At 39.2% G+C, this 23,669-nt stretch overlaps 1 protein-coding gene across 1 annotated transcript in view; it reads right to left on the minus strand.

Annotated features, from left to right (window-relative positions):
• Window positions 1-8,993: 8,993 nt before the first annotated feature.
• LOC122791809 (C1q-related factor-like) overlaps window positions 8,994-23,669 on the minus strand; it is a 61,973-nt gene continuing 47,297 nt past the window's right edge. The window contains exon 2 of the mRNA XM_044059766.1: window positions 8,994-9,601. Within this exon, the coding sequence (XP_043915701.1) occupies window positions 9,204-9,601 (398 nt within the window). The 3' untranslated portion in view covers window positions 8,994-9,203. The remainder of the gene's footprint in view (window positions 9,602-23,669) is intronic.

Here is a 23,669-nt window from a genome sequence, read left to right on the forward strand (position 1 = left end):
ACTGTGGCAGCCTAATCAGTTGTATCATTATCAGCAAACAGTATCTGCAAATTTGTACTCATCCTGGTGGCCATACGTTCTGAGCCCAAGAACACAAACGATTTTAAACAAAGGTACAAAAACTCTAAAAGCAATACAAAAAAATGGAACCCAGGCCTTGGAAGAATACAAGATTTATTACATTAAAGACAAGTGCTTTCATCTAAAAAAAAAATAAATACAAATGAGGCTTCATGGGATCTGACTATTATATCCCATTTCAGGAATAAATAGCTACAAATCAGTCACATGTTTAATTGAATCAATTAAAACCATTTCATGCAATGATAGCTAAAACATAAATAACCTGACCATTTTAACCTGAAAAAGGAAAAAATTATAAAACATTGTATAACAAAATATATTTTGATACAATCATCTCAGTTATGATTTTATTTTTAAAAGACAGCCAATAGCTGCTAAATCATTAAGACAATGCCAACCTACAGCATTAAAATGTAAAATCCAATATAAATTCCGTTTCTCCAAATATGCTACGAATAACTCTTTGAATGACACAAAATGTAAAATGGTGCCCTTGATATTCAGAAATATGTCGAAATAGGGCGTTCATAGTTTTCGTCTTAGTGATCTCATATTGGTGTTCGTACATTCGGTGATGCAGCCTACACTCAGTCTTGCCAATGTAAAAGGCTGAACATTTTTGGCGTAGTGCTGCCTATACAATATCCCTAGTATTGCAGTCAAATTTACCTTTCATTTTAAAAGAAATGCCAGTAATATTAAAAAGTTCACCTGTATGTATCTGTTTATAAAAGACACAACATCCACATTTTCCCATCAAAAACTTTGAGCCCACTTTTCAGGCTGGGGTATATTCAATGAGGTTCTTAAAGTTAAATCCCTTTTTATATGCAAGTATAAGCTTATCTTCCAACTTTTTCACTACTATCCAATCTTCATTTAAAATCACCCAGTTCTTCAGGATGATATTTCTAATAGTAAAACTATCACAACTGAAAGAAGTAATAAAAGCCATGATAACATTTTGGGTGCCCATAAGGTCAGAGTGAACTGTAAGCTCAGTGGATGTATGCAAAACCTCTTGAAATGAAGAAGAGTCAATGTGAAGAGATGTTATATATTTAATCAGTTTAAAATGTGGGTAAATTTGGATAAATTGTTTAGCCTCTTTTGCACCACTTCATTTCTAAGATTATCAATAACATCTTTTGGGTAACCTTTCCAGGAAAACATCCTACTCAAATCAAATTCAGATAAATCTCCTCAAACACTGTAATCATGTGGGCTGCCCCACAAATTGCCCTTTAAATGCTGATTTTTCTGGCTTAGGGGGTGGAAACTATGAAAATGTAAGGACATGTTCGATTATGTGGGTTTAGAGTAAATTTTGGGGGTATAGGATACATGATCATAGTCTTTTTCCATTAAAACATCTAGGTAATGGATATATCCACTGAGCATACGGTTCAGTATGACCTTGCAGGCACCCAGAAGTTTTACTTGGCTTTTATTATTTCTTTCCATTGTGATAGGTCTACTATTAGAAATATCATTCTGAAGAACTGGGTGATTTTAAATGAAGATCAGACAGTAATGAAAAAATGGAGGATAAGCCTACATTTATATATGAAGAGGGATTTAACTAAAGGAGAGATATCTATACCAAATGATTGTAGCCCCCCAAACATCTCTAACGCCCAGGTGAGAACTGCTCTCTCCAAGGCAAAGAACACAGCATCCATGGGACCTGATGGTGTCCCCGGCTGTGTGCTCCATGAACTCAATGAGGAATTAAACCCACAGTTAGGACAGCTGTTTAATCTTAGTCTCACCTCCGGATCATTACCCAGGAGTGGCGCACAGCGACTGTGGTCCCACTCCACAAAGGCGGTGCCTCCACCGACCCTGGAAATTACCGTCCCATTAGCTTGACAAGCCTTATCTGCAAAGCCATGGAGAGGATCATAATGGATCTCATAAATAACGACATAGGGAACTTGCAGACTTTGGATCCAACCCAGTTTGGCTTTGTCAAAGGCAGATCATGCCTTTTAAATTTGGTTGACTTTTTTGAAACAGTCACCAAGGCCATTGACGAGGGAAAGGCAGTCCATACAGCCTACCTAGACCTGGCGAAGGCTTTTGATACAATACCTCACTCGGGTATCATTGAAAAACTCATCAACTTAAATGTAAACCAATACATTACAAGATGGGTTGCAAACTGGCTGAGTGACAGAACCCACAGGGTCAGAGTTGCTGGCGCCATGTCAGACTCAAAGCCTGTCACAAGTGGTGTCCCACAGGGCTCAGTCCTGGGCCCACTCTTGTTTGGCATCTACTTTTCTGAAGTACAAGCAAACACAGGAGGGTTATGGCTGACAAAGTTTGCAGATGACTGCAAACTGGGCGCCATAGTTGAAAACACATCCAACACAGATATCCTTCAGAAGGGTCTCACAGAAACGGATAACTGGTGCCAGAGCCATGGCCTAAAGGTAAATGCCAAGAAATGCATAGTCATACCCTTCAGGAAAAATAAGGTTACCCCTAGCTACCATATAGGTGGCAATCCCCTGAACACAGAAGAAGTTATTAGGGACCTAGGAACCCAGGTTGACAGTAGCCTTTCATTTGACACTCATATTGCTAAAGTAGTTAGGAAGACCTTCTACATTGCCCACCTTATCATGAAGGGATTCACATCTAGATCAAGGGAAGTCATAGTCTCCCTATACTCATCACTCATCAGACCAATGATCGAGTACAATGCCCCATTCGGAATGTATCTGACCCGACACTTGCAGCAGCTGGAGAGGCCACAAAAGTTCCTCACCAAAAGGATAAAGGGTCTCAAAATCTGTCTTATGCTGCCCGACTGAAAGAACTCCAGTTATATTCAGTTGCTTACCACTTGCTCAGAGGTGACCTATGCCTGACATACAAGGCCATGTCAAACCCAGATTTGATGAACATGCTTCATCTCAAAAAATCTAGATCCCTCAGAGCCACAAGGGCGAGAGACTTAAACCTCGACACGGTTATTAATAGGATGTGCTGGAGGGATAGATTCATCACCCAAAGACTCCCTATGCTGTGGAACAAAATCCCAGTTTATGTGAGGCAGAGCACCTCGCTGGCCTTGTTCAAGAGGAATCTTGACCAATGGATGGGAGATCGCAGATACACCCCAGGGGTTACCTCAGTGTCACTGCTCGACAGAGGCACAGCAAAATAATGGGCATAGTTTCTCCAAACTAAAGGGGTGGCGTAAGCCACAAAACTATGGGCTAGGCTTATAAATGCCCTCGGGCAGATAGCCTAGTATGAACCTAATAACCTATGAACCTATGAACCAGATTGAATATACCCAAGCCTTAAGAGTAGGCTCATAGTTTTTGATGGGAAAATGTGAATGTCATCCCTTTTGTAAACATTTACATATAGGTGAACTTTTTAATATTAATGACATTTCTTTTAAAATGAAGGGTAAATCTGACTGCGATAATTTATATGCAGCACTATGCCAACAATGCTCAGCCTTTTACGCTGGCAAAAATGAGCAGAGGTTGTGGGACAGAATGTACGAACATCAAAATGAGATTACTAAGAAGAAAACTATGAACGCCCTATTTCGACATATTTCTGAATATCAAGGGCACCACTTTACATTTTGTGTCATTGAAAGAGTTTTTTGCAACAATGGGATGGAGCCTAGGCATTATATCTGGAGAAACAGGAATTGTACTGGATTTTACATTTTAACACTATAGGTTGAATATATTTTTTATACAATGTTTTATAATTTTTTTCCTTTTTTAGATAGGTTAGAGTGGTTGGGTATTTATGTTTTAGCTATCATTATAGCAATTGATTTTAATTTATTCAATTAAATATCACGTGACTGATTGATTTGTAACTATTTATTCCTGAAACATGATAGGATGGTCAGATCTGAAGTCTCATTTGTATTGGGTTTTTTTTAGATGAAAGCGCTTGTCTTTATTTTAATAAGCCTTGTATTCTTCCGAGGCTTGAGTTCTGGTTTGATTGTAAGTAAAATGGAAGTGATGTTAAGGGTGAGTGGAAATGGGGGTAGGGCAGAGACTGAAATCAAACTGCGTCCTGCATTGAAAAATGTCTTAATAGACTAAGGCACAGCAGTATCATTGGCAATGTTAAAAACTAGCAGGAAAATGTTGGAAGTATTAACATGAAAAAACAAGAAGATTGTCAGCAAGAGATAGAAAAGAACAGTGCATCAAATAGCAGTATGAGGATACTAAAGGAGGAAGAACTAGGCCAGCCTAGATTGGGGAAAGTAAACAGGACGTTAGGCTTGAGATATATGTAGCAGATGGGACAAGCAGCAGACAAATATCAGTAATAACTTACTGTGTCTTACGATAGAGAGACAAACAGGAGATGCTGGAGTACAGCAGTGGAATAAATAATAAATTGGCTCCAGTAGGAAAGGAACCATACTGTTATAAAATAAGATGAAAGGGGGGTAGTTGCACTCATTCTAAGGCAGGAAATATCAACAGTACTCAGATTTCCCTATACTAATCCAGGAAGTACCTAATTAAACAGCTACAATATAGGTAAGGTCCTTACTTGAGGCACTTTGTGACTTTGCACATTCTAATCCCCTCTGGAACCAAAATAATTGGGTATCCTGACCCTGCTTCAGAGCCTTGCCTGATGTCTCTGATGTCAGTCTGAAGGGGGGGGGGGTTGAGTCTAGCATTGCTGTACTTAAGGCACTTTTATGTGGCCTTGCAGCCTAATGTCCTCTGGAGCCAAAATAACTGTGTGTTCTGACCCTGCTTTATAGCCTTGCCTGATTTTACCAATGACGTCAGTTTGGAAAGGGGGTGGGCCTTGAATCTTAAGTTCCCTAGAGATAAAATGATGGAATAGCCGTGTGTGTGAGTACAAATGTAAATAACTGTAAATGAAAACACAATAACATGGTACCCCATCTACAAACTTGTCCAATTTATGATTACTTATTTATTTATCTATTCATTCAGTCATTCATTTATTTTTCAGTTTATTAGCTGGTTTGCAAACCCTTTTCAGGCACCATCTGATCTCAGTTCGGAACACATATGCTTACAACAGTATTGTAATGCATTTGCACAAAAAGAATGGCTAAGTTAAGCATGTACAATGAAACCATCTATTGTTTATGTTTGAAAAGATAAATCAGAAGAGTTTACAGTTATCCAATATATCTTATAACCTGCACTGCAGTGTAACACTCACTGTAGAAACGGAGTCGCACAACTTGTACATGTGTACTCCACATCTTCGCTAATGAAGAAAAAAGACAAAAATTGTTTTTCACTTTTAAAAAATCAAATGTGAAGAGCTTTGAAACAGGAAACAAAAGTTTTCTGTGCTGAAAAGGTGTTTGGCATGCAGTTATATACAAAATGAGTTCTATTTTTAAAGATATGTGTCATCTACAAAATGAGTGGCATTTTGATAGGAAAACAAAATATAAATATGTTTAAAACAAGGCAGGCATCAGGAGAGCATATGAGCAAAGGTTGTTCAATTTTCATCTGGCAACAAAATGAGGATTGTTCCATTTAATCCATCCTTTTGCATGCTTCTAGTTTTCCTCATTTTCTCCCACATTTTAAGTTGCTAAAGTTTCAAGCAAATGGAAAAACAGCTGAAACATAAGCTCATTTTTTACATCTGTAAAAATACATTTTGCAGGGGGCAAGAATCCTGACTATGGGGAGGGGGGAGTCATCTCCATACACCCTTACTTAAATATTCTAACTTTATGAACATGCAACAACAGAAAAAAGCTAAATTACTACACACAGTGAATTACTGCCAGCACACAAAGAGAAACAGCAGCTGCAATGATTTTGTATGGTTAATAGTGATCACCAAGTTTAACATAAACAAGGTGAAATGGGTAAGTTGAAATCTTGTGTTGTTAATGCTTGATGTTAATGCTCTACTCATCACTCATTAGACCCATTATAGAGTACAACGCCCCTTTTGGTATGTACCTCACAAAACATCTACAACAACTGGAAAGGCCATAGAAATACCTCACAAAGAGGATTACTGGCCTCAAACAGATGCCGTATGCAGACAGACTCAAAAATCTCCAGCTTTACTCCATCGCATATTGCCTACTCAGAGGTGATCTCTGCCTAACATACAAAACTATGTCAAACCCAGAGCTGTAGGACATGCTCCACATAAAGAAATCCCAATCCCTCTGAGCTACACACTCTAGGGACCTAAACCTTGTCACCACAATAAACAGAACATGCCAGAGGGATAGATTCCTGTCCCAGAGACTTCCCATACTCTGGAATAAGCTACCTATCTATATCAAACAAAGCTCCTCATTAGCACTCTTCAAGAAAAATCTTGATGATTGGATGGGAAATAGGAAATTCACCCTGGGGATCACCTCTGTGGCTCTGCTTGACAGTGGCACAGGAAAATAATTTTCTTTGGTGGCAAAAGCCAGGGTACCTTTTTGGCTGGGCTTGTAAAGGCCCCAGGGCCAATAGCCTAGTACCTACCTATGAATAGTTCAGTAATGATATTATGTGTGTGAGTGAGTCTGTGTCTGTATTTAATTTGAAAATAAAGTAAATGTGAAAAACATATGATATTTCTACTAATATACAAAATCCTTACAAATGAAATCATACTGAGTTAATGGAACATACAGACAATATCAATATCGTGTATAAATAGTGTCAATCAGTTTGATTATATATCAAGAGACAGAGCATGTTCAGAGTTGATGTTTGGAAAATATAATTCTTAGAACCAATGCTGATAAAATGGGACAAACTACAAGAGGCGTTCACTGTGCTAATTTGACCCACTGCATTCTAAAGCTGTTCACAAATGCATAAACATGTATTAGAGGGTCACACACAGGACGTTATGGTGAGAAAATGCAACCTAATATGACATTCTGTACCTATATAACAGAATTATGTCTCATGTTGTTTCTTTTATAAAGCAACAATTTTGTGTCACATTAGTGGCATTTTATGTAGGTGATCTAACTGCTCCTTAAAATTTCAGAATAAATCTGAGCATATCTTTTGCTACAAAAAAGCAGCACCTCATGCAGGTACTATAAAGGGTATAAAACTGATTTAGCTATAAGTGATATCCCCAGTGGTTAGAGGTTTTATGACTGCATAATGCCAACTGTTTATATATATATATATATATATATATATATATATATATATATATATATATATCTATATATATGTATATATATGGCTCAACTTCAAAATACTGACTTTCAAAATCCCTAAACTCAAAATACTGAGACCAAAATCTCTAAAGCTCAAAATAATGAAAACTCAAAATATCGAAAAAAAAAAACACAGTACAGCAACACAACTATATTGCAGCAGAACTACATACAAAAACATATTACTCTTCTGCACGTATAGGCAGGGGGACAAGCCACCCTGCACTCCCATGTGGGGGTTTGTACCCCCCACACCCCCTGCTACTTAAATACATGAACTCCGAGATTGCACTTCACTACACTAAAGTGCAATCTCAGAGTTCATATATTTAAGTAGCAGGGGGGTGAGGGGTGCAGGGGGGGGGCTTGCCCCCCTGCTTATACTTGGAGAAGAGTAATATGGTTTGTATTTCGTATATGTTTCAATATGTACTTGTGCTGGTATAAATTGGCTCAAGGACAGAACCCACATGGTTAGAATTGCTGGAGCCATGTCAGACTCCAAACCAGTTACAAGTGGTGTCCCACAAGGCTCAGTCCTGGGACCTCTCTTGTTCGGTATATATTTCTCGGAGGTACAGGCCAACATGGAAGGACTGTGGCTGACCAAGTTCGCAGATGACTGCAAACTGGGCACCATAATCGACTCTCCAGCCGACACAAGCATCCTCCAAAGGGCCTCATAGAAACAGACAACTGGTGCCAGAGCCATGGCCTCAAGCTAAATGCCAAAAAGTGTATAGTCATCCCCTTTGGCAAAAACAAAGTGCCCACAAATTACCACATAGGTGGTAATCCATTAAGTACAGAAGAAGTAATTAGGGACCTGGGGACCCAAGTTGATAGCAATCTCTCATTTGACAACCACGTGGCCAAAGTGATTAGAAAAACATTTTATATAGCCCACCTAATCATGAAGGGATTCACATCTAGATCAAGGGAGGTCATCGTGCCTCTTTACTCATCCCTCATCAGGCCCATAATTGAGTACAATTCCCCTTTTGGGATGTACCTTACCAGACACCTGCAGCAACTGGAAAGACCCCAAAAGTACCTCACCAAGAGGCTCAAAGGGCTCAAACAGATGCCATATGCTGCCCGGTTAAAGAAACTCCAGCTCTACTCAGTGGCATACCGCCTGTTCAGAGGCGATCTGTGCCTGACGTATAAAGCCATGTCCAACCCGGAATTAATGGACATGCTGCACCTTCGAAAATCCAAATCCCATTGAGCTACGTGCTCGAGAGACTTGAACCTCAGCACTGAAATAAATAGGACATGCTGGAGGGACAGATTCATAACCCAGAGGCTCCCTTCACTCTGGAATAAAATCCCAGTCCAGGTCAGGCAGAGTCCCTCATTGACTCTCTTCAAGAGGAATCTTGATTAGTGGATGGGAGATCGTAGGTTTACCCCAGGTATCTCTTCTGTGTCTCTGTTAGACAGAGGCACAGTATACTAACCACAAAAAAGGGCATAGCAAAATTAATTTAAAATGGGTGGCGAAAGCCAAACACATTCTGGCTAGGCTTATAAATGCCCTAGGGCAGATAGCCTAGTATGAACCTATGAACCTATAATAAGTGTTGGTATCCTGTGTGTTTTCAGTAGTTTGAGTTTCAGTATTTTGAGCTTTACAGATTTTGGTCTCAGTATTTTGAGTTTAGGGATTTTGAAAGTAAGTATTTTGAAGTGGACCTATATATATATATATATATATATATATATATATATATTATGTGTGTGTATGTACTTCTACTCATGAGAAAGGCAGAACATAAAACAAGTGAAAACTCTGTTTAAAATTGAAAAATAGCAACAGAAATCATTACAATTTAAAAATTACAATGTACCTTTTCTCCTCTATCACTTCAGCACATGATTAAATGAATAACTAAAATCCAATGCAATGTACTTAGTCTGAAAACAACTGATATCCCTGGAAACAGAGTGAGTTATCCCCAGTCCAAGGCTGTCCTTTTTCTAACTGTACCCACAGTGCTTCACCAGCACTGAGGTGAAGCACTGCATTTAGCGATGCTGTTTGGGCATTCCCTGCAGTACTAATACTGTGAATATAGTTCATTTTGTCTCCATTTTTTATCAGCCACAGAACAGTGTCAGTAGAATGAGTCTTTGGAAGCAGAGAGTAGTTGAAGATGTATACACCGGGGATGGTACAAGTAAACATGCCGGTTTGCTTGTTGTAACCATTTCCATAGTTAACCAGAACGTGATCATACATTATTGTAGCCATTTCTGGAGGAGTTTTGTCTCCTTCTATGCAGGCATGGAAAGCAATTCTTGGATTAACTGCATGTTAAGAGAACAGGAAAAAATTCTATATTAATTATATGACTGTATAAGTTAGTTGCTTATAAAAGTGCTTTGCATTATAATAAACTGACTGCAAGTTTTCTGAACTTATCAGCAGAGACACATTGATTTAATTTGTTTATAACACTGTATATGAGAAAGTAATAATGTAATAATACATTTTTTATTGAAAACAAAATCACAGTTAACATGCAAAAAAGGATGGAGTTGTAATACACATAATAGTGTAAATTAAAACCATGCTCACTCCCATCTGTATAATATATGATATGTATTCTCTGGAGTTGCTTTCAGCAGCTATCAATGAAAATTAAGCAATAATGAATGAATGGGTGTGCGTAACACAAAATATACCCATGATTAACACATTCTCATCATGACAATGAAGTCCAAGTGATTAAACAAAGCCAAAAGTGGGTAAATCTTGTTATACTCATACCAGTCATGCATTGTGGATTTTTGCTATTATACATCAGACATACTTGCAATGAAAAACAGAGCATCCTTATATACATACTCAACAACCAATTAAACACAATTAAAAAAACAATTAGTAAAAATCAGGTTAAAGCAACAGCTACTTATATACAGCATAAAAATCAACACAGACATATGTCTATACAATGTTTAACCTTCTCATTTAAGTTTCTTCATCCTTAAAGCTGTTTAATAGGGACGGAATCATTAAGCCCCATATATCTATGTGCCCCAAGTCTCAGGTCCACTCTAGTTCAATATTTTCAGTGTTGTTACTAATGGGTCCTAGTCTGCCATTGTCATGTATGACAGATAAAACTTGAAATAAAAAAAGTGTGTTCCCTTTTCTAACTGTAGAGTGTGCTTTGCAAGTGCACTATATAATTCACCTCTACTAGTGCAATAATCATGGTCCTGAATCCTATCTCTCAGTCTCCTATTAGTCTTGCCAACGTAAAAATTAAAACATTTAACACAGTGTGCAACACAAACCAAATTAGCCGTGTTGCAATTAGCTGACAGACGTAACTCCCAAAGTTTTCCAGTGACAGGATGCTTAAAAAATCTTGATTCATCCACAAATTAACAATATGGAAAAGATCTACATTTCAGTGTCCCTCCCAAAGATGTAAATGCTGTTCGTGCAAGCTTAGTATAACACAGCATTTCTTTCAGATTTTTCCTATTCTTATAGACAAACTTGGGGGAAGGGCCTACTACCTTACTTGTTTCTGGATCCACTAACATCACTGACCAATTCCTGTTGATTATTATCTGTTTCACCAAATCAGTATCGCTGGACTGGACTACCTAAAAGATGCCTTTATACACAGAGGTTACTCTACAGCTGAGGTTGATCAAGTGTTTATGAAAGTTCATAGAGAACGTCCTAGAAGGGGGAGGCCCTATCATTCTGAATATTCCGTCTCATTGAATAACTGCTCATCCCAGAGGCCATCTCATCTTTCTTTAGTTCTTTCTTTTACACAAGATATTAATTTGGTGAAACAAATAATAAACAAAAATACATGACAATGGCAGACTAGGACCCATTAGTTACAATACTGAAAATATTGAATTAAAGTGGATCCTGAGACTTGGGGCAGATAGATATATGGGGCTTAATGATTCAGTCCCTATTAAATCAGCTTTAAGGATGACGACACTTAAATGAAAAGGTTAAACATTGTATAGACATACGTCTGTGTAGATTTGTATGCTGTATGTAAGTAGCTGTTGCTTTAACCTGCTTTTTACTAATTGTTTTTTTAATTGTGTTTTTGGAGGGAATTTTATTGACTAATTGGCTGTTTGGGAGTATGTATATAAGGATGCTCTGATTTTCATTGCAACTATGTCTGATGAAGCGGTTTGTTTGAACGCGAAAGTGCTTACTTCTGTTTCTATTTTGCAATAAAAGATTTTCTACATCAGTTGCTGTCAGCGTTTACCTTCCAGGTTGGGATTTTTCATTTTGATTGCTGTTGGGATTTTATTAGCTTGCCTCATTGGGATTTTTCTTTCTATAATGTATATTAGCCTTTGCATTGCACAAAAATGTACAAAGCAGTAGATTTGCACTTTGATTGTGTCTTGCTACTGCTATAGTATGCACACTCATTTTCACAGCACTGCATCAGCAATTCTATACTTTTGGAGCTTGCGTAGCCATATGAATGATACACAGTACTGGCGACTCTGGCTTCTCGTTGAGAAATATGAGGAATGATAAAGTTAAGTAAACCTGTTTAAGCATTTTTCATTCAAGAGTTCTATCTATGATGTATACAAGTTTACAAATGTAAGTTAATACTTCATTTTATTTGAACAACTCATTGTATTTGACAGTTCATTTTATTTGACCTACACACAACTCCTCAGAGCCCATAATCTCCTTCACCGACATGAGAGGTAGCTTAGACAACATCTTGGTGCACTACACACCTACTAGGGACCTACACTCCAGAATGCAATTTGTTATGATAATTACCAAATCTAATTATTTTTGCAGGAGACTCTCAGAGCTGTAAATACAGATACTAAACTTTGTAACTACCTTTCACTTCAACTAAACAAATAGATAAAATTAATATCTTTAAATTACAACTTAAACAGTCCCTGGGACTCAAAAAACATTGTGTAGGCTTCAGGCGAGGCCTACGCACAGTTAAACATTGTGTAGGCTTCAGGCGAGGCCTACACACAGTTAAACATTGTGTAGGCTTCGGGAGAGGCCTACACACAGTTTAAATGTTTGCACGATGAGCAGCAGTGCTTTATAAATATTCATGCCACGGCCCATCTTCAAACATAAACAGCAGGGTTTTGTGATAGCCAGGAAACCATGTAAAGCAACAGAGATAGTTAACTTAGTTACACCATAGAAAACTGGGCTAGCAGGATTGCACAGAATGCCACAATGATTACCAGGGTTTTTCCTAACTGAATGTGCATGTTGCAGGGACTGGACAGGACAGTGTATGTGTACAGTCCAGCAAACTCCACCGACCCTGGAAATTACCGGCCCATTAGCTTGACAAGCCTTATCTGCAAAGCCATGGAGAGGATCATAATGGACCTCATAAATAAAGACATAGGGAATTTGCAGACTTTGGATCCATCCCAGTTTGGCTTTGTCAAAGGCAGATCATGCCTTCTAAACTTGGTTGACTTTTTCGAAACAGTCACCAAAGCCATTGATGAGGGAAAGGCAGTCCATACAGCCTACCTCGATCTGGCGAAGGCCTTTGATACAATACCCACTCGGGTATCATTGAAAAACTCATCAGCTTAAATGTTAACCCATACATCACAAGATGGGTTGCAAACTGGCTGAGTGACAGAACCCACAGGGTCAGAGTTGCTGGCGCCATGTCAGACTCAAAGCCTGTCACAAGTGGTGTACCACAGGGCTCAGTCCTGGCCCACTCTTGTTTGGCATCTACTTTTCCAAGTACAAGCAAACACAGGAGGGTTATGGCTGACAAAGTTTGCAGATGACTGCAAACTGCCATAGTAGAAAACACATCTGACACAGATATCCTTCAGAAGGGTCTCACAGAAACGGATAACTGGTGCCAGAGCCATGGCCTAAAGTTAAATGCCAAAAATGCATAGTCATACCCTTCGAAAAACAAGGTTACCCTAGCTACCAAATAGGTGGCAATCCACTGAGTACAGAAGAAGTTATCAGGGACCTGGGGACCCAGGTTGATAGTAGTCTGTCATTCGACACCCATGTAGCTAAAGTAGTTAGGAAGACCTTCTACATTGCCCACCTTATCATGAAGGGATTCTCATCTAGATCAAGGAGGTCATAGTCTCCTATACTCATCACTCATCAGCCCAATGATTGAGTACAATGCCCCATTCGGAATGTATCTGACCCGACACTTGCAGCAGCTGGAGAGGCCACAAAAGTTCCTCACCAAAAGGATAAAGGGTCTCAAACATCTGTCCTATGCTGCCCGACTGAAAGAACTCCAGCTCTATTCAGTCGCCACCGCTTGCTCAGAGGTGACCTTTGCCTAACATACAAGGCCATGTCAAACCCAGATTTGATGAATATGCTTCACCTCAAAAATCTAGATCTGTCAGAGCCACAAGGGCGGAGACTTAAACCTCGACACGGCTATTAATAGGACGTGCTGGAGGGATAGATTCATCACCCAAAGACTCCCTATGCTGTGGAATAAAATCCCGGTATATGTGAGGCAGAGCACCTCGCTGGCCTTGTTCAAGAGAAATCCTGACCAATGGATGGGAGATCGCAGATATACCCCAGGGATTACCTCAGTGTCACTGCTCAGAGGCACAGCAAAATAATGGGTATAGTTCCCCATACTAAAGGGGTGGCGTAAGCCACAAAACTATGGGCTAGGCTTGTAAATGCCCTCGGGCAGATAGCCTAGTATGAACCTATGAACTGGGCTAGCAGGATTATGTAGAATGCCACATGGACCACCAGAGTTTTTCCTAACTTAATGTACATCTGCAAGGACAGGACAGTGTATATAGTGATGAGTATTGTGGAATCCCATTCCAGGCAGTCTGTGCAAGATGTGTCAATGATCTGTAAGGGTATGGACCATTTTATAAGAAGCAGTCATGGGAAGTGTGTTTATTGAATAGGAACACACAGATGAAGTTAAGGGATGAACACCAGGACGGAAGACAGGTGAAACATTGTAATGTACTACACATGAGGGAATGTAAAAGGAAGACATTTGCAGCAGGAACACTAATCACATCTCCACATGGCACAGTATGGACTGCATAGTGACAAATGTATATGGTGTGACTGACACACAAAATTATATAACAGTGAAGGATGTCTATGTGATATAAGCATCCAGACATGAACAATGGAGAGGACATGTATCATGGATGTTAAATACAATTGGGGTTGGTGCATATTGTGAAGCTGTGCAAACTGATTTGCCTGAGTGTGCCTGTATTGTCAGCAGAGGCTTTCAACAAGTGGGACACAGACACAGCCTCATGGCCAACAGTAAAACCATCATGTACAATATCAGAATAATTCCACCAGTAATTCCCATATCTCTGACACAACATATGTGTTTCTGAGTGAGCACAAATGGTTCTGTACCAACATACTTGTACAATTATTAGGACATGTCAGCAATCTATGAATGTAATCAAGCACACTCTCCGGACACTAACATATGCAGAAGGTGTGAAGAGACACACTTGACATTATGATCACTACAGGCTAGTTGACTAGTCTGCATAGCAGATACTGTATATATATGGCACAATCCACACTGTCATAAATGTAAACCATGCCATCAATGTCATTAAACAGCTATGTATGTCATCACCAAAATGGATATAACATATGCATGTGGCATTACACCTTAATGGGGGTTCCATGGCATCAGACAGTAATGTTTATGCACAAAATAGATGTATGACAGCTCACAGTGGCAAAGGTGTACACTTCAGTTACACATCATTGAAGGTGTGTATGGAGGAACACTAGGAAGGGTGCATTGTACTCAGGTATTGGTGTAGTGAAAGCTGTCAATGGTGAAGATATTATAGCCTGTCATGTGGATGTCCTACACATACTCAGTATTTGTGTTACATACAAGGCGGTACTCACCACCGTAGATACATGGTAGACATTCCACATATCATGTATCCCAGGACACAGGACACATAACTGGTCTGCTGATAGGGTGTGACGTCTACATGATCCTTGGTTTGTGCATTTGTTTGCATAATGAAACAAATGCCTACATGTTTTTATTTTTTCATCTTATGTTTTGTCATGGCTGTGGCAGCAGTCTTTGATGTGTGTTGATACTGTCTGCATTATGCACCAGTATCACAGATGGAGTCAATGATTTCCCACAATTTGTAGTCCTCCAGGCAGCAGTTGAGACACAGGATTTGTATGTAATTCTTGATGTCTGTAATTTAAATCATGGGCAGGAAAGGGCCTAGCAGACAGCCCTGATGTACACACTTGATCACGGATCACAAGATATAGGTCATGTCACACATTTCTACATATTTAGATGCCATGTATGTGATCCACTGTTCTACCCACTTGGTGATATAGGTGTTGATGGCCACATATGTCATTGTGGAGTTAATACCTCACTGTGGGATCGTGTTGACTGCCTTGGTCTTTTCAAGTTCCACAGGATAGTGTCATCCTGCATGCCATAGATGAGCTCTTTGAGGACATTTGACAGATATAACAGACATAGATGTAGCATCAAAAACTCATATGTATGCTTCACACAGCTAGGATATAGCTAGTGTCCATTTAGAGAAGGTTCATAATGACATGTTGATCTACCTCACAGATCAGGAGAGTAAGGATGTGTTTATACATACATGCATCAGGTGCTGTCCCAGCCCACTTAGATGGATGCATATCAATGTACACCTTTCTACGGAAACATAGTCCATCTGGAGGGTGTATTGAAGTGTGTATCAAACCATGTCAGGTAGACGTATGTTCTGAGTCATGCTATAGATGACCTGTGATGTTGTCACAGCCCATTGATTCTGTGTGATAGGCCTGCATGAAGGTAAGACAGTGCATAATGCCTATCTTGATCTGTCCTAGTGTTTGGACACAACTCTCCTACTCAGGTATCATTGACAAACTCTACCAGCTGGGGATTAACACTTATGTCACCAGATGGTTAATGTCCTCACCGACAGACCACATACTGTGAAAGTTGGTGAATCAACATCTACCATTGCAGCTGTCACCACTGGTGTACCCCAAGGATCTGTGCTGGGTCCTATACTGATTGGAATAAATTTCTCAACAGACCAGGCTACCAAAATATGATCAGTAGCATACAAATTTGCTGACTCATGTATATTGGTTGCAGTCATTGAGTCCACCAATAATGTGACTATAGTACAAGAGGGGCTAACATACACAAATGATTGGTGCCAAAGCCACAAGGTCTACTAATAAATACAGAATGTGTCAGGATTTGTGCCTTATGTGACATGTAATTTCCTAGTAAATACACCATTGACAACACTCCCCTGATGCTGAAACCAGTGGTGCAAGATTTGGAAACACACATAGATAGCAATCTGAATTTTGACTAAGTGTCCACAGTAGTGTGGAAAGGCTATGTCATGCACCTCAGAAGTCAGGCCATTGTACCCAGATCTGAGGATGATAACAACACTATACTCAAACCTCATCTGAACATTAATACAGTATAATGCTTCTTTTTTGCATGTACCTCACCAGACACCTTCAGCAAATGGACAGACCCCAGGGGTTACAAACCAAGAAAATACAGGTCCTACAAGCCATGCCATGATGTACATGGGTACACTGAAAGCCCTGTTCCAGAAATCTGTATTGGAAAGGATGAGGTGACTTGTGCCTGGACTCCAGGACATCTCTGACCCATCTCTGATGTGTATACTGCATATCCGCAAATCAGCAGAGTCTGGGGAGAGGAAGATGGTTCACAAATCATCAGAGTCTGGTAAGAGGAAGATGGTAAAAGTAATGTCCCACATCCTGCTGTAAAATAATGTCAAGCAAGTGCACAAAAATACACACTTCCAGTTGACTGCAGTGAGAATAGAGCCCCTATTTATCTAAGTACACAGACTACAGAACACAGTACTTTATGCACATGCCACAGCACAACTCTGACTTTTAGAAGGCTGCAGGTGAACTTATAGTAGATGACATCAGCAGGCCACATGGGAGACCAGATGTTGGGTTGGCTGCATGAACTCTATCATGTGCCTTACAGAGACCGACTAAAGTCCCTGTCACTATACTCAGTATCATATATTCTTCTTAAGGGAGACATAACTGGCTTACAGATTAATCTCCAACCCAAACCTAATAAAGTTGCTGCAAATCTGTAAATCAAATGGAACTACAGCTACCCCTTTCAGGGACCTAAATATGACCTGCAACTTGAATAGGACATGCTGGAGGTACAGATTTGTATCTTAGCAACTGCTGCATCTTTGGAATAGGCTGCCTATTCATATGAAGCAGAGCACCTCTATGACACTGTTCAAAAGGAACCTGAACTAGTGGATGGGGAACTGTAAGTTCTTACTGGGGATAGTGCCACAACCCTCCTGGACATGGGCAGTCATTAATAAATACAGTCCTGGGTATTGAGTAGAGTATCTATGGTATTACACTGAGATGAAATAGCTAGGCTTGAAATGACCTCTGGGTCAATTGCCTGGTAAATTCCTATGATCCTATGTAGGTATATTCAAGAATCAGAATACTGTCAATCCATGGTATTGTACCAGTACTTGTGGGATACACACTTCTTTTTTTCTGTCTAAACACATACACACACCCAGTTGACTGCAGTGAGAATAGAATCCCTACCTATCTAACATATACAGACTACAGATCACAGTACTTTACACATGCCCCACAGCACAAGTCTGATTGTTATGAGACTGCAAGTGAACTCATAGTAGATGACATCAGCAGGGCATCTGGGAAACCCAGATGTTGGGTGTGCTGCATGAAATGGTTATGTAGGCATCTGCAAGAATCAAAATACTGTCAATCCATGGTCACTTCTCTTTTTCTGTCTAGACACACACACACACACACACACACACACACACACACACACACACACACACACACACACACACACACACACACACACTTGACTACAGTGAGAACAGGATCTCTCTATCTCAATACACAGACTACAGAACACAGTACTTTACGCATGTGCCACAGCACAAGTTTGACTTTTACAAGGCTGCAGGACAACTTATAGTGGACGACATCAGCAGGCCATGTGGGAGATAAGAGGTCGGGAGGCCTGCATGAAATGGATGTGTAAGCATGTGCACAGATCAAAATACTGACAATTCATGTGAATGGAGCAGTAACTGTAGGATACAAACTTCTGCTTTTCTGACAGTGAGACCTGAACCCCAACCTATCTAAGTACACTGACTGCAGAACTCAGTACTTTACCCAAGTGTCACGGCACAAGTTTGACTTTTACAAGGCTGCAGGACAGCTTATATTGGATGACATCAGCAGGCCATGTCAGGGAGAAGATGTTGGGAGGTCTGCTTGAAATGGATGTGTAGGCATGTGCAAGTATCAAAATACTGACAATCCATGGGATTGAAGCATTAACTTCAGGATACACACTTCTGGTCTTCTTGCTAGACACTCACACAGTCACACAGTCACAGTCACACAGTCACTTGCAGTGAGAACAGAACCACTCCTTATCTAAGTACACAGACTACAGAATTCAGTACTTTACTCACGTGCCACAGCACCAGTCTCTCTTATAAGGCTGCAGAACAACTTATAGTGGATGACATCAGCAGGCCATGTTGGAAAGAAGATGTTGGTAGGGCTGCATAGCTTCATAGGAGGTTACTAGGCTAATGGCTGTAGGGCATCTACAAGGCTATCTATGTAAGAACACAACTACCCTTATTGAGCATAGGTAGTCATTGTTAGCAGAATGATTTTGTGATCCGCACTGACAGCTACTGTCCATGAGGAACACAAGTGCCACCTCGGGGTGAATTTACAATCACCTATCCAATTGTGAAGGTTGCACTTGAATAGAGTCATTGAGGAGCACTATTTTACATGCACTGGGAGCCTATTACAGAGGAGTGGCAATCAATGGGACATATATCTGTCTCAACAGCATATTCTGTTTATGTCACAGGCTTGGTTGATATTTCTATTGCAAGTTATTCTTGACCCATTTGATTTGCAGATGTCCAGCATTTCCAGATGGGAAAGGTCTGAGTCTGCTCTGTTGATGAGGCATAAGTCAGCTCTCAGCAGCCTGCATGATACTGAGTACAGTGACAAGTCTTTCAGTCTGTCCATGCATATCATATTTTGCAGGCCCTGGATACTCCTAGTGACAAACCTCTGTATTTTCTCCAGTTGCTGCAGACATCTGGTGAAGTACAGACAGAAGGGAAGCATTGTACTCAATTAGTGGTCTGATAAGGGTCGAGCTATGACCTCATTGTTCTTGGATGTATGCCATTATTTATGAAGTGTTCCATGAACAATGTGTGACTTACCACTATGGACACATAGTGATTGAAGTGCATATTGCTATCAACATGTGTTACCAAGTCTCGCAACACTGTTTGAACTTTTAGGGGTGCTATGTATATCATAATTAGCAGGTGTACTTCATTGCCAAAGGGGACAATGAGGATTATTTTATTTAAGGTTCAGTCAGTGGGTTTGGTACCAGTCATTTGTCTGTGTCAGTCTTTTCTGTAATATGTTAACAATGTTGGGGGACTCTATAAGAGTGTGCCCAGTTGGCAGTCATCAGCAAATTTGGTAATCCACAGGCCATATATCTTTGCCTGGACTTCAGAGAAATGGTTTCCAAACAGTTAGGGACCCAGCACAGATCCTTGTGGTATTCCACTGGTAAGTGGTCTAGTGGTGGAGGTGCAGTCCCCAACTTTGACAGTGTGCATTCTGTTGGTGAACCAGTTGGCTATCTATCTAGTAATGTATGGGTTAATTCCCAGATGGGAGAGTTTCTCTATGATACCTGAATGGGGGATATTGTCAAAGGGCTTGGATACATCAACATAGGTGATATGTCCTGTTATCCCTCATTCAGGTGTTTGGAGTTATTATCAAAGTCCACTAGGTTTAATAAGCAAGATCTACCCTTGACTGAACCAAAATGGGTTGGGTCAAGTATGTGGAAGGTCACCTATGTCCCTGTGGATAAGGTCCATGATGATTTATTCCATAGCCTTGTAAATAAGGCTATTTAGGCTTATGCATCAATAGTTCTAGTTCTGCATGTTGCTAGATTGATGTGCATTGCATATCACACAATATATTAATTTATGTAGTGTAGTTGATATATGTGTGAAAAAAGTACTGAGGCACCAGGGTTGCAGTGCTTGGGTGGAGGCAACACATGGCTGTATTGTAAATATGTGACATATTGTTGGATAGGACCTTCTGTTTATTATGTTTCCACAAGTAATTTCATGTCATAAACAGGATATGGACAGTAAACAGCACTACTACATAATAATATGTACTTGCCCATAGCACAGCGAGCAGCAGGTTTGCTTGGAGGTTGGCAAAGTGTTGGCACATGCAAGATACACATTTCCATTTTTTATCAGTGTTTGTGCATAGTTAAGCAATGTGCAAATAGAGCTGCTTTGGTAAAGGTCTCTATTAATGCGTAGTTAAGCAGTGAGCAAACGTGAGCTGCATTGTTAAATTCTGACAGCTAGTATTAAGTCTATGAAACACACCTATTGCTTAACTGACTGTGTGGCAGCAGGCGTAAACACATTGACACATTTCTTTTTGAGTCCAGATGATATAAGGTTCATATCCAAGTGTATGTAATATTTTCACATGAATAAACAGTACAATGCAATGACATTATTTTTAATACATGTGTTGCTGCATGTTAGCATAGCACAGTGGATTTAAGAGGAGATAACTATAGCATTGTAACTCTGCTCACCATTGCTTGGTATTGCTGCATGATGCCAAATGCTGCACAACTATAGATGCCAAAAAGTGATGGGATCCATTGATTTTTCTGCTACTTATGTGTGATTTGTGTGGTTCTAATTTTTGACCAAATTATATGTGTTAAAATGGAGTAGATAGGAATGTGGTGAAATGTGGAGCGAGCAAGGGGAAGAACAAATGGAAAACAATACAGGAATGTGCAGGAGGGAGATAGGAAATAACCATAGCTATCCATTTTTTAGCAGTATAAACTGAAAATATGTACAGAATATTAAATGAATTTGGACTGTCACCTCCAGATAGAGGGATGACCACAATTCAATCATGTTGTATAGCTAATTGGACCAAATCAAATGTGTCAAAAAGACAACTGTGCAAAATGGAGAGCTATGTATGGAACATTTTTTTTGTGGGACAGTACCCATTTTATTTTTATTTGAGAGAGGGAGGAGAGTTGGTGAAGGGACATAGGTATGTGTGGGTCAGCTAAGTTGGGTAGGTGTGGAAGCAATTGCAAACAGACAAGACAAAGAAGACAAGAGACAGGGATGGTGATGGACACAAAAGGTTGGGGGATACCATGATTGCGGTGAGGGTGGGGACATCCAGAGCCCATGGTCATGACAGTGAGATATGATATGATTAAGTTACAACAACTACATGTAAGGCAGATGGAGACCTGCACAACAAATAAAATTTAAGACCAGAGGCTCAGATTAAAAACTGAAAAATTAAACAGTAACATAAAAATATAAAAATAAAACAAATGGTGAATTAGTATAGGTTTAGATTACTACTTAGTTTTGAGTTTATGACAGGGAAAAATACCACTGAAGTTTTGATTCAATGATCAAGTTCTAGCCTATTTCACCATAGTAGACTCTGTTTGGTTACAGACTTACAAAATGTAAGTATTAACATCTGTTACAGTACATCAGGTTGGTTACTTAAGATTCATGCACAGAAGTCTAGTGAAAATCAGGGCAACAAGCAATATTACAAGTTTATAATTGATAAAGCTGCAAATATTTTAAGAACTTGATACCACTTTTTGTGCTTTGCAGCTACTGCTACAGAAAGACATGTAGTCAGTTTTGATTTTTTGGATAGTTTCCAGTTTGCTATTCCAGAATGCATGTTTTTTTTCAATACAGTCAGGGAGCATCATTACATCTACCACCCAGACTTTTCACCATAGACGGGTGGGGAAATCCAGAAGGACCAACTAACATCCAGGAAAAAAGTGACTAGGGTGGCTCTTCCAATATCCCCAGCAGCAACTTGGTGCACTATAGAGCAAAGATTATTTTGAATTGTTTATTTTGCAAGTTCTGGGTTGGTCCATACATGTTTTATATGCAAAAAGGATCGAAGACTACAGCCATTAGTAGATATTTTTTCAAAATGTATGCTTGTGTTTTGTACTTATGCAGATTAGAGTCAAACTACAACAAAAATACAGATTCAGATGTATTTATTCATATTAGTAAATTTTAAGCTGAAGTTTCAATTTCAAGTTATGCTTTTCAGACGAATGTATAACATTACCAGATTTCAGTTTATGCTTTTCAGTGTTCAGATAATACTGGCAGAAAAAAAGGTGGCATATTCTGGTAACTTAACACTAAAGAAATAACACTTACACAGCATAAATATGCATCACTTTAGTTTTCAGAAGGACATTCATACTCATTTTAAATGTTCAGTACATTTCAGTCATATTCAGTTATACATTTCTAATAGCATTAGACAGTTTACTACTAGCATAAATAACATGCATATATAATTAAGACTTAATTAAGATAAGGCTTTTCACAAAGTTACATCACACCTTATTACCCTTAAAATGAAGGATTGAATAAACTGACAGCATTGTTTTTAACCGGCTTATTAAGATAAGCTAATGGAGTAAGTAGTCGTCATTTACTATACTCAAGTCTTGACAGGCCAGACTCAATATGTCAATCTGTTACATAAGGATTATTGTACATTAGAGGAAGTTAGACACTAACAGGGTATGCAAAGGTATAAATCTGAAATGCAGAAAGCATAGACTTTAGTAAATCTACTATTACAGATTTTTACAGGATATTTAAGAATTTTGAAATGCAGTCAGAATGAAAAGGTAAATACAAATCTCCAGCTAGACTTGTTAGTGTACAAGTTACAGTATATAGTAATTATGCTTCAAGATACATATGTTGTAGGGTAAAAAAGAGTTTTATATGGCTATCACCAAATTATGGATCTTAAGAATTACCCGATTATAATTAAAGCAGAGACTTCAATCCAAAAGATTCAGATAATCAGACCATGAATGTGCAAGTAACACTTGGTGGCCAAAAATTACAAGTTTGTTTACCAGACAGAGAAATTTAAAAGCAATTATATTAGTACAGTATCCTTTGAAAACTATTAGATTCATAAAGTAATTACTGAAGCATCTTCAGGCCAGTGATTCAAATCCCTGTTCAAGTATCTCAGGAAGAATTGTAAAATCACGATTCATTTAAATGTAATTTGTGAATACTGTAT

The sequence above is a fragment of the Protopterus annectens genome, chromosome 17.part0, assembly GCF_019279795.1.
Source record: "Protopterus annectens isolate FY-2018-M chromosome 17.part0, PAN1.0, whole genome shotgun sequence".
Lineage (NCBI taxonomy): Eukaryota > Metazoa > Chordata > Ceratodontiformes > Protopteridae > Protopterus > Protopterus annectens.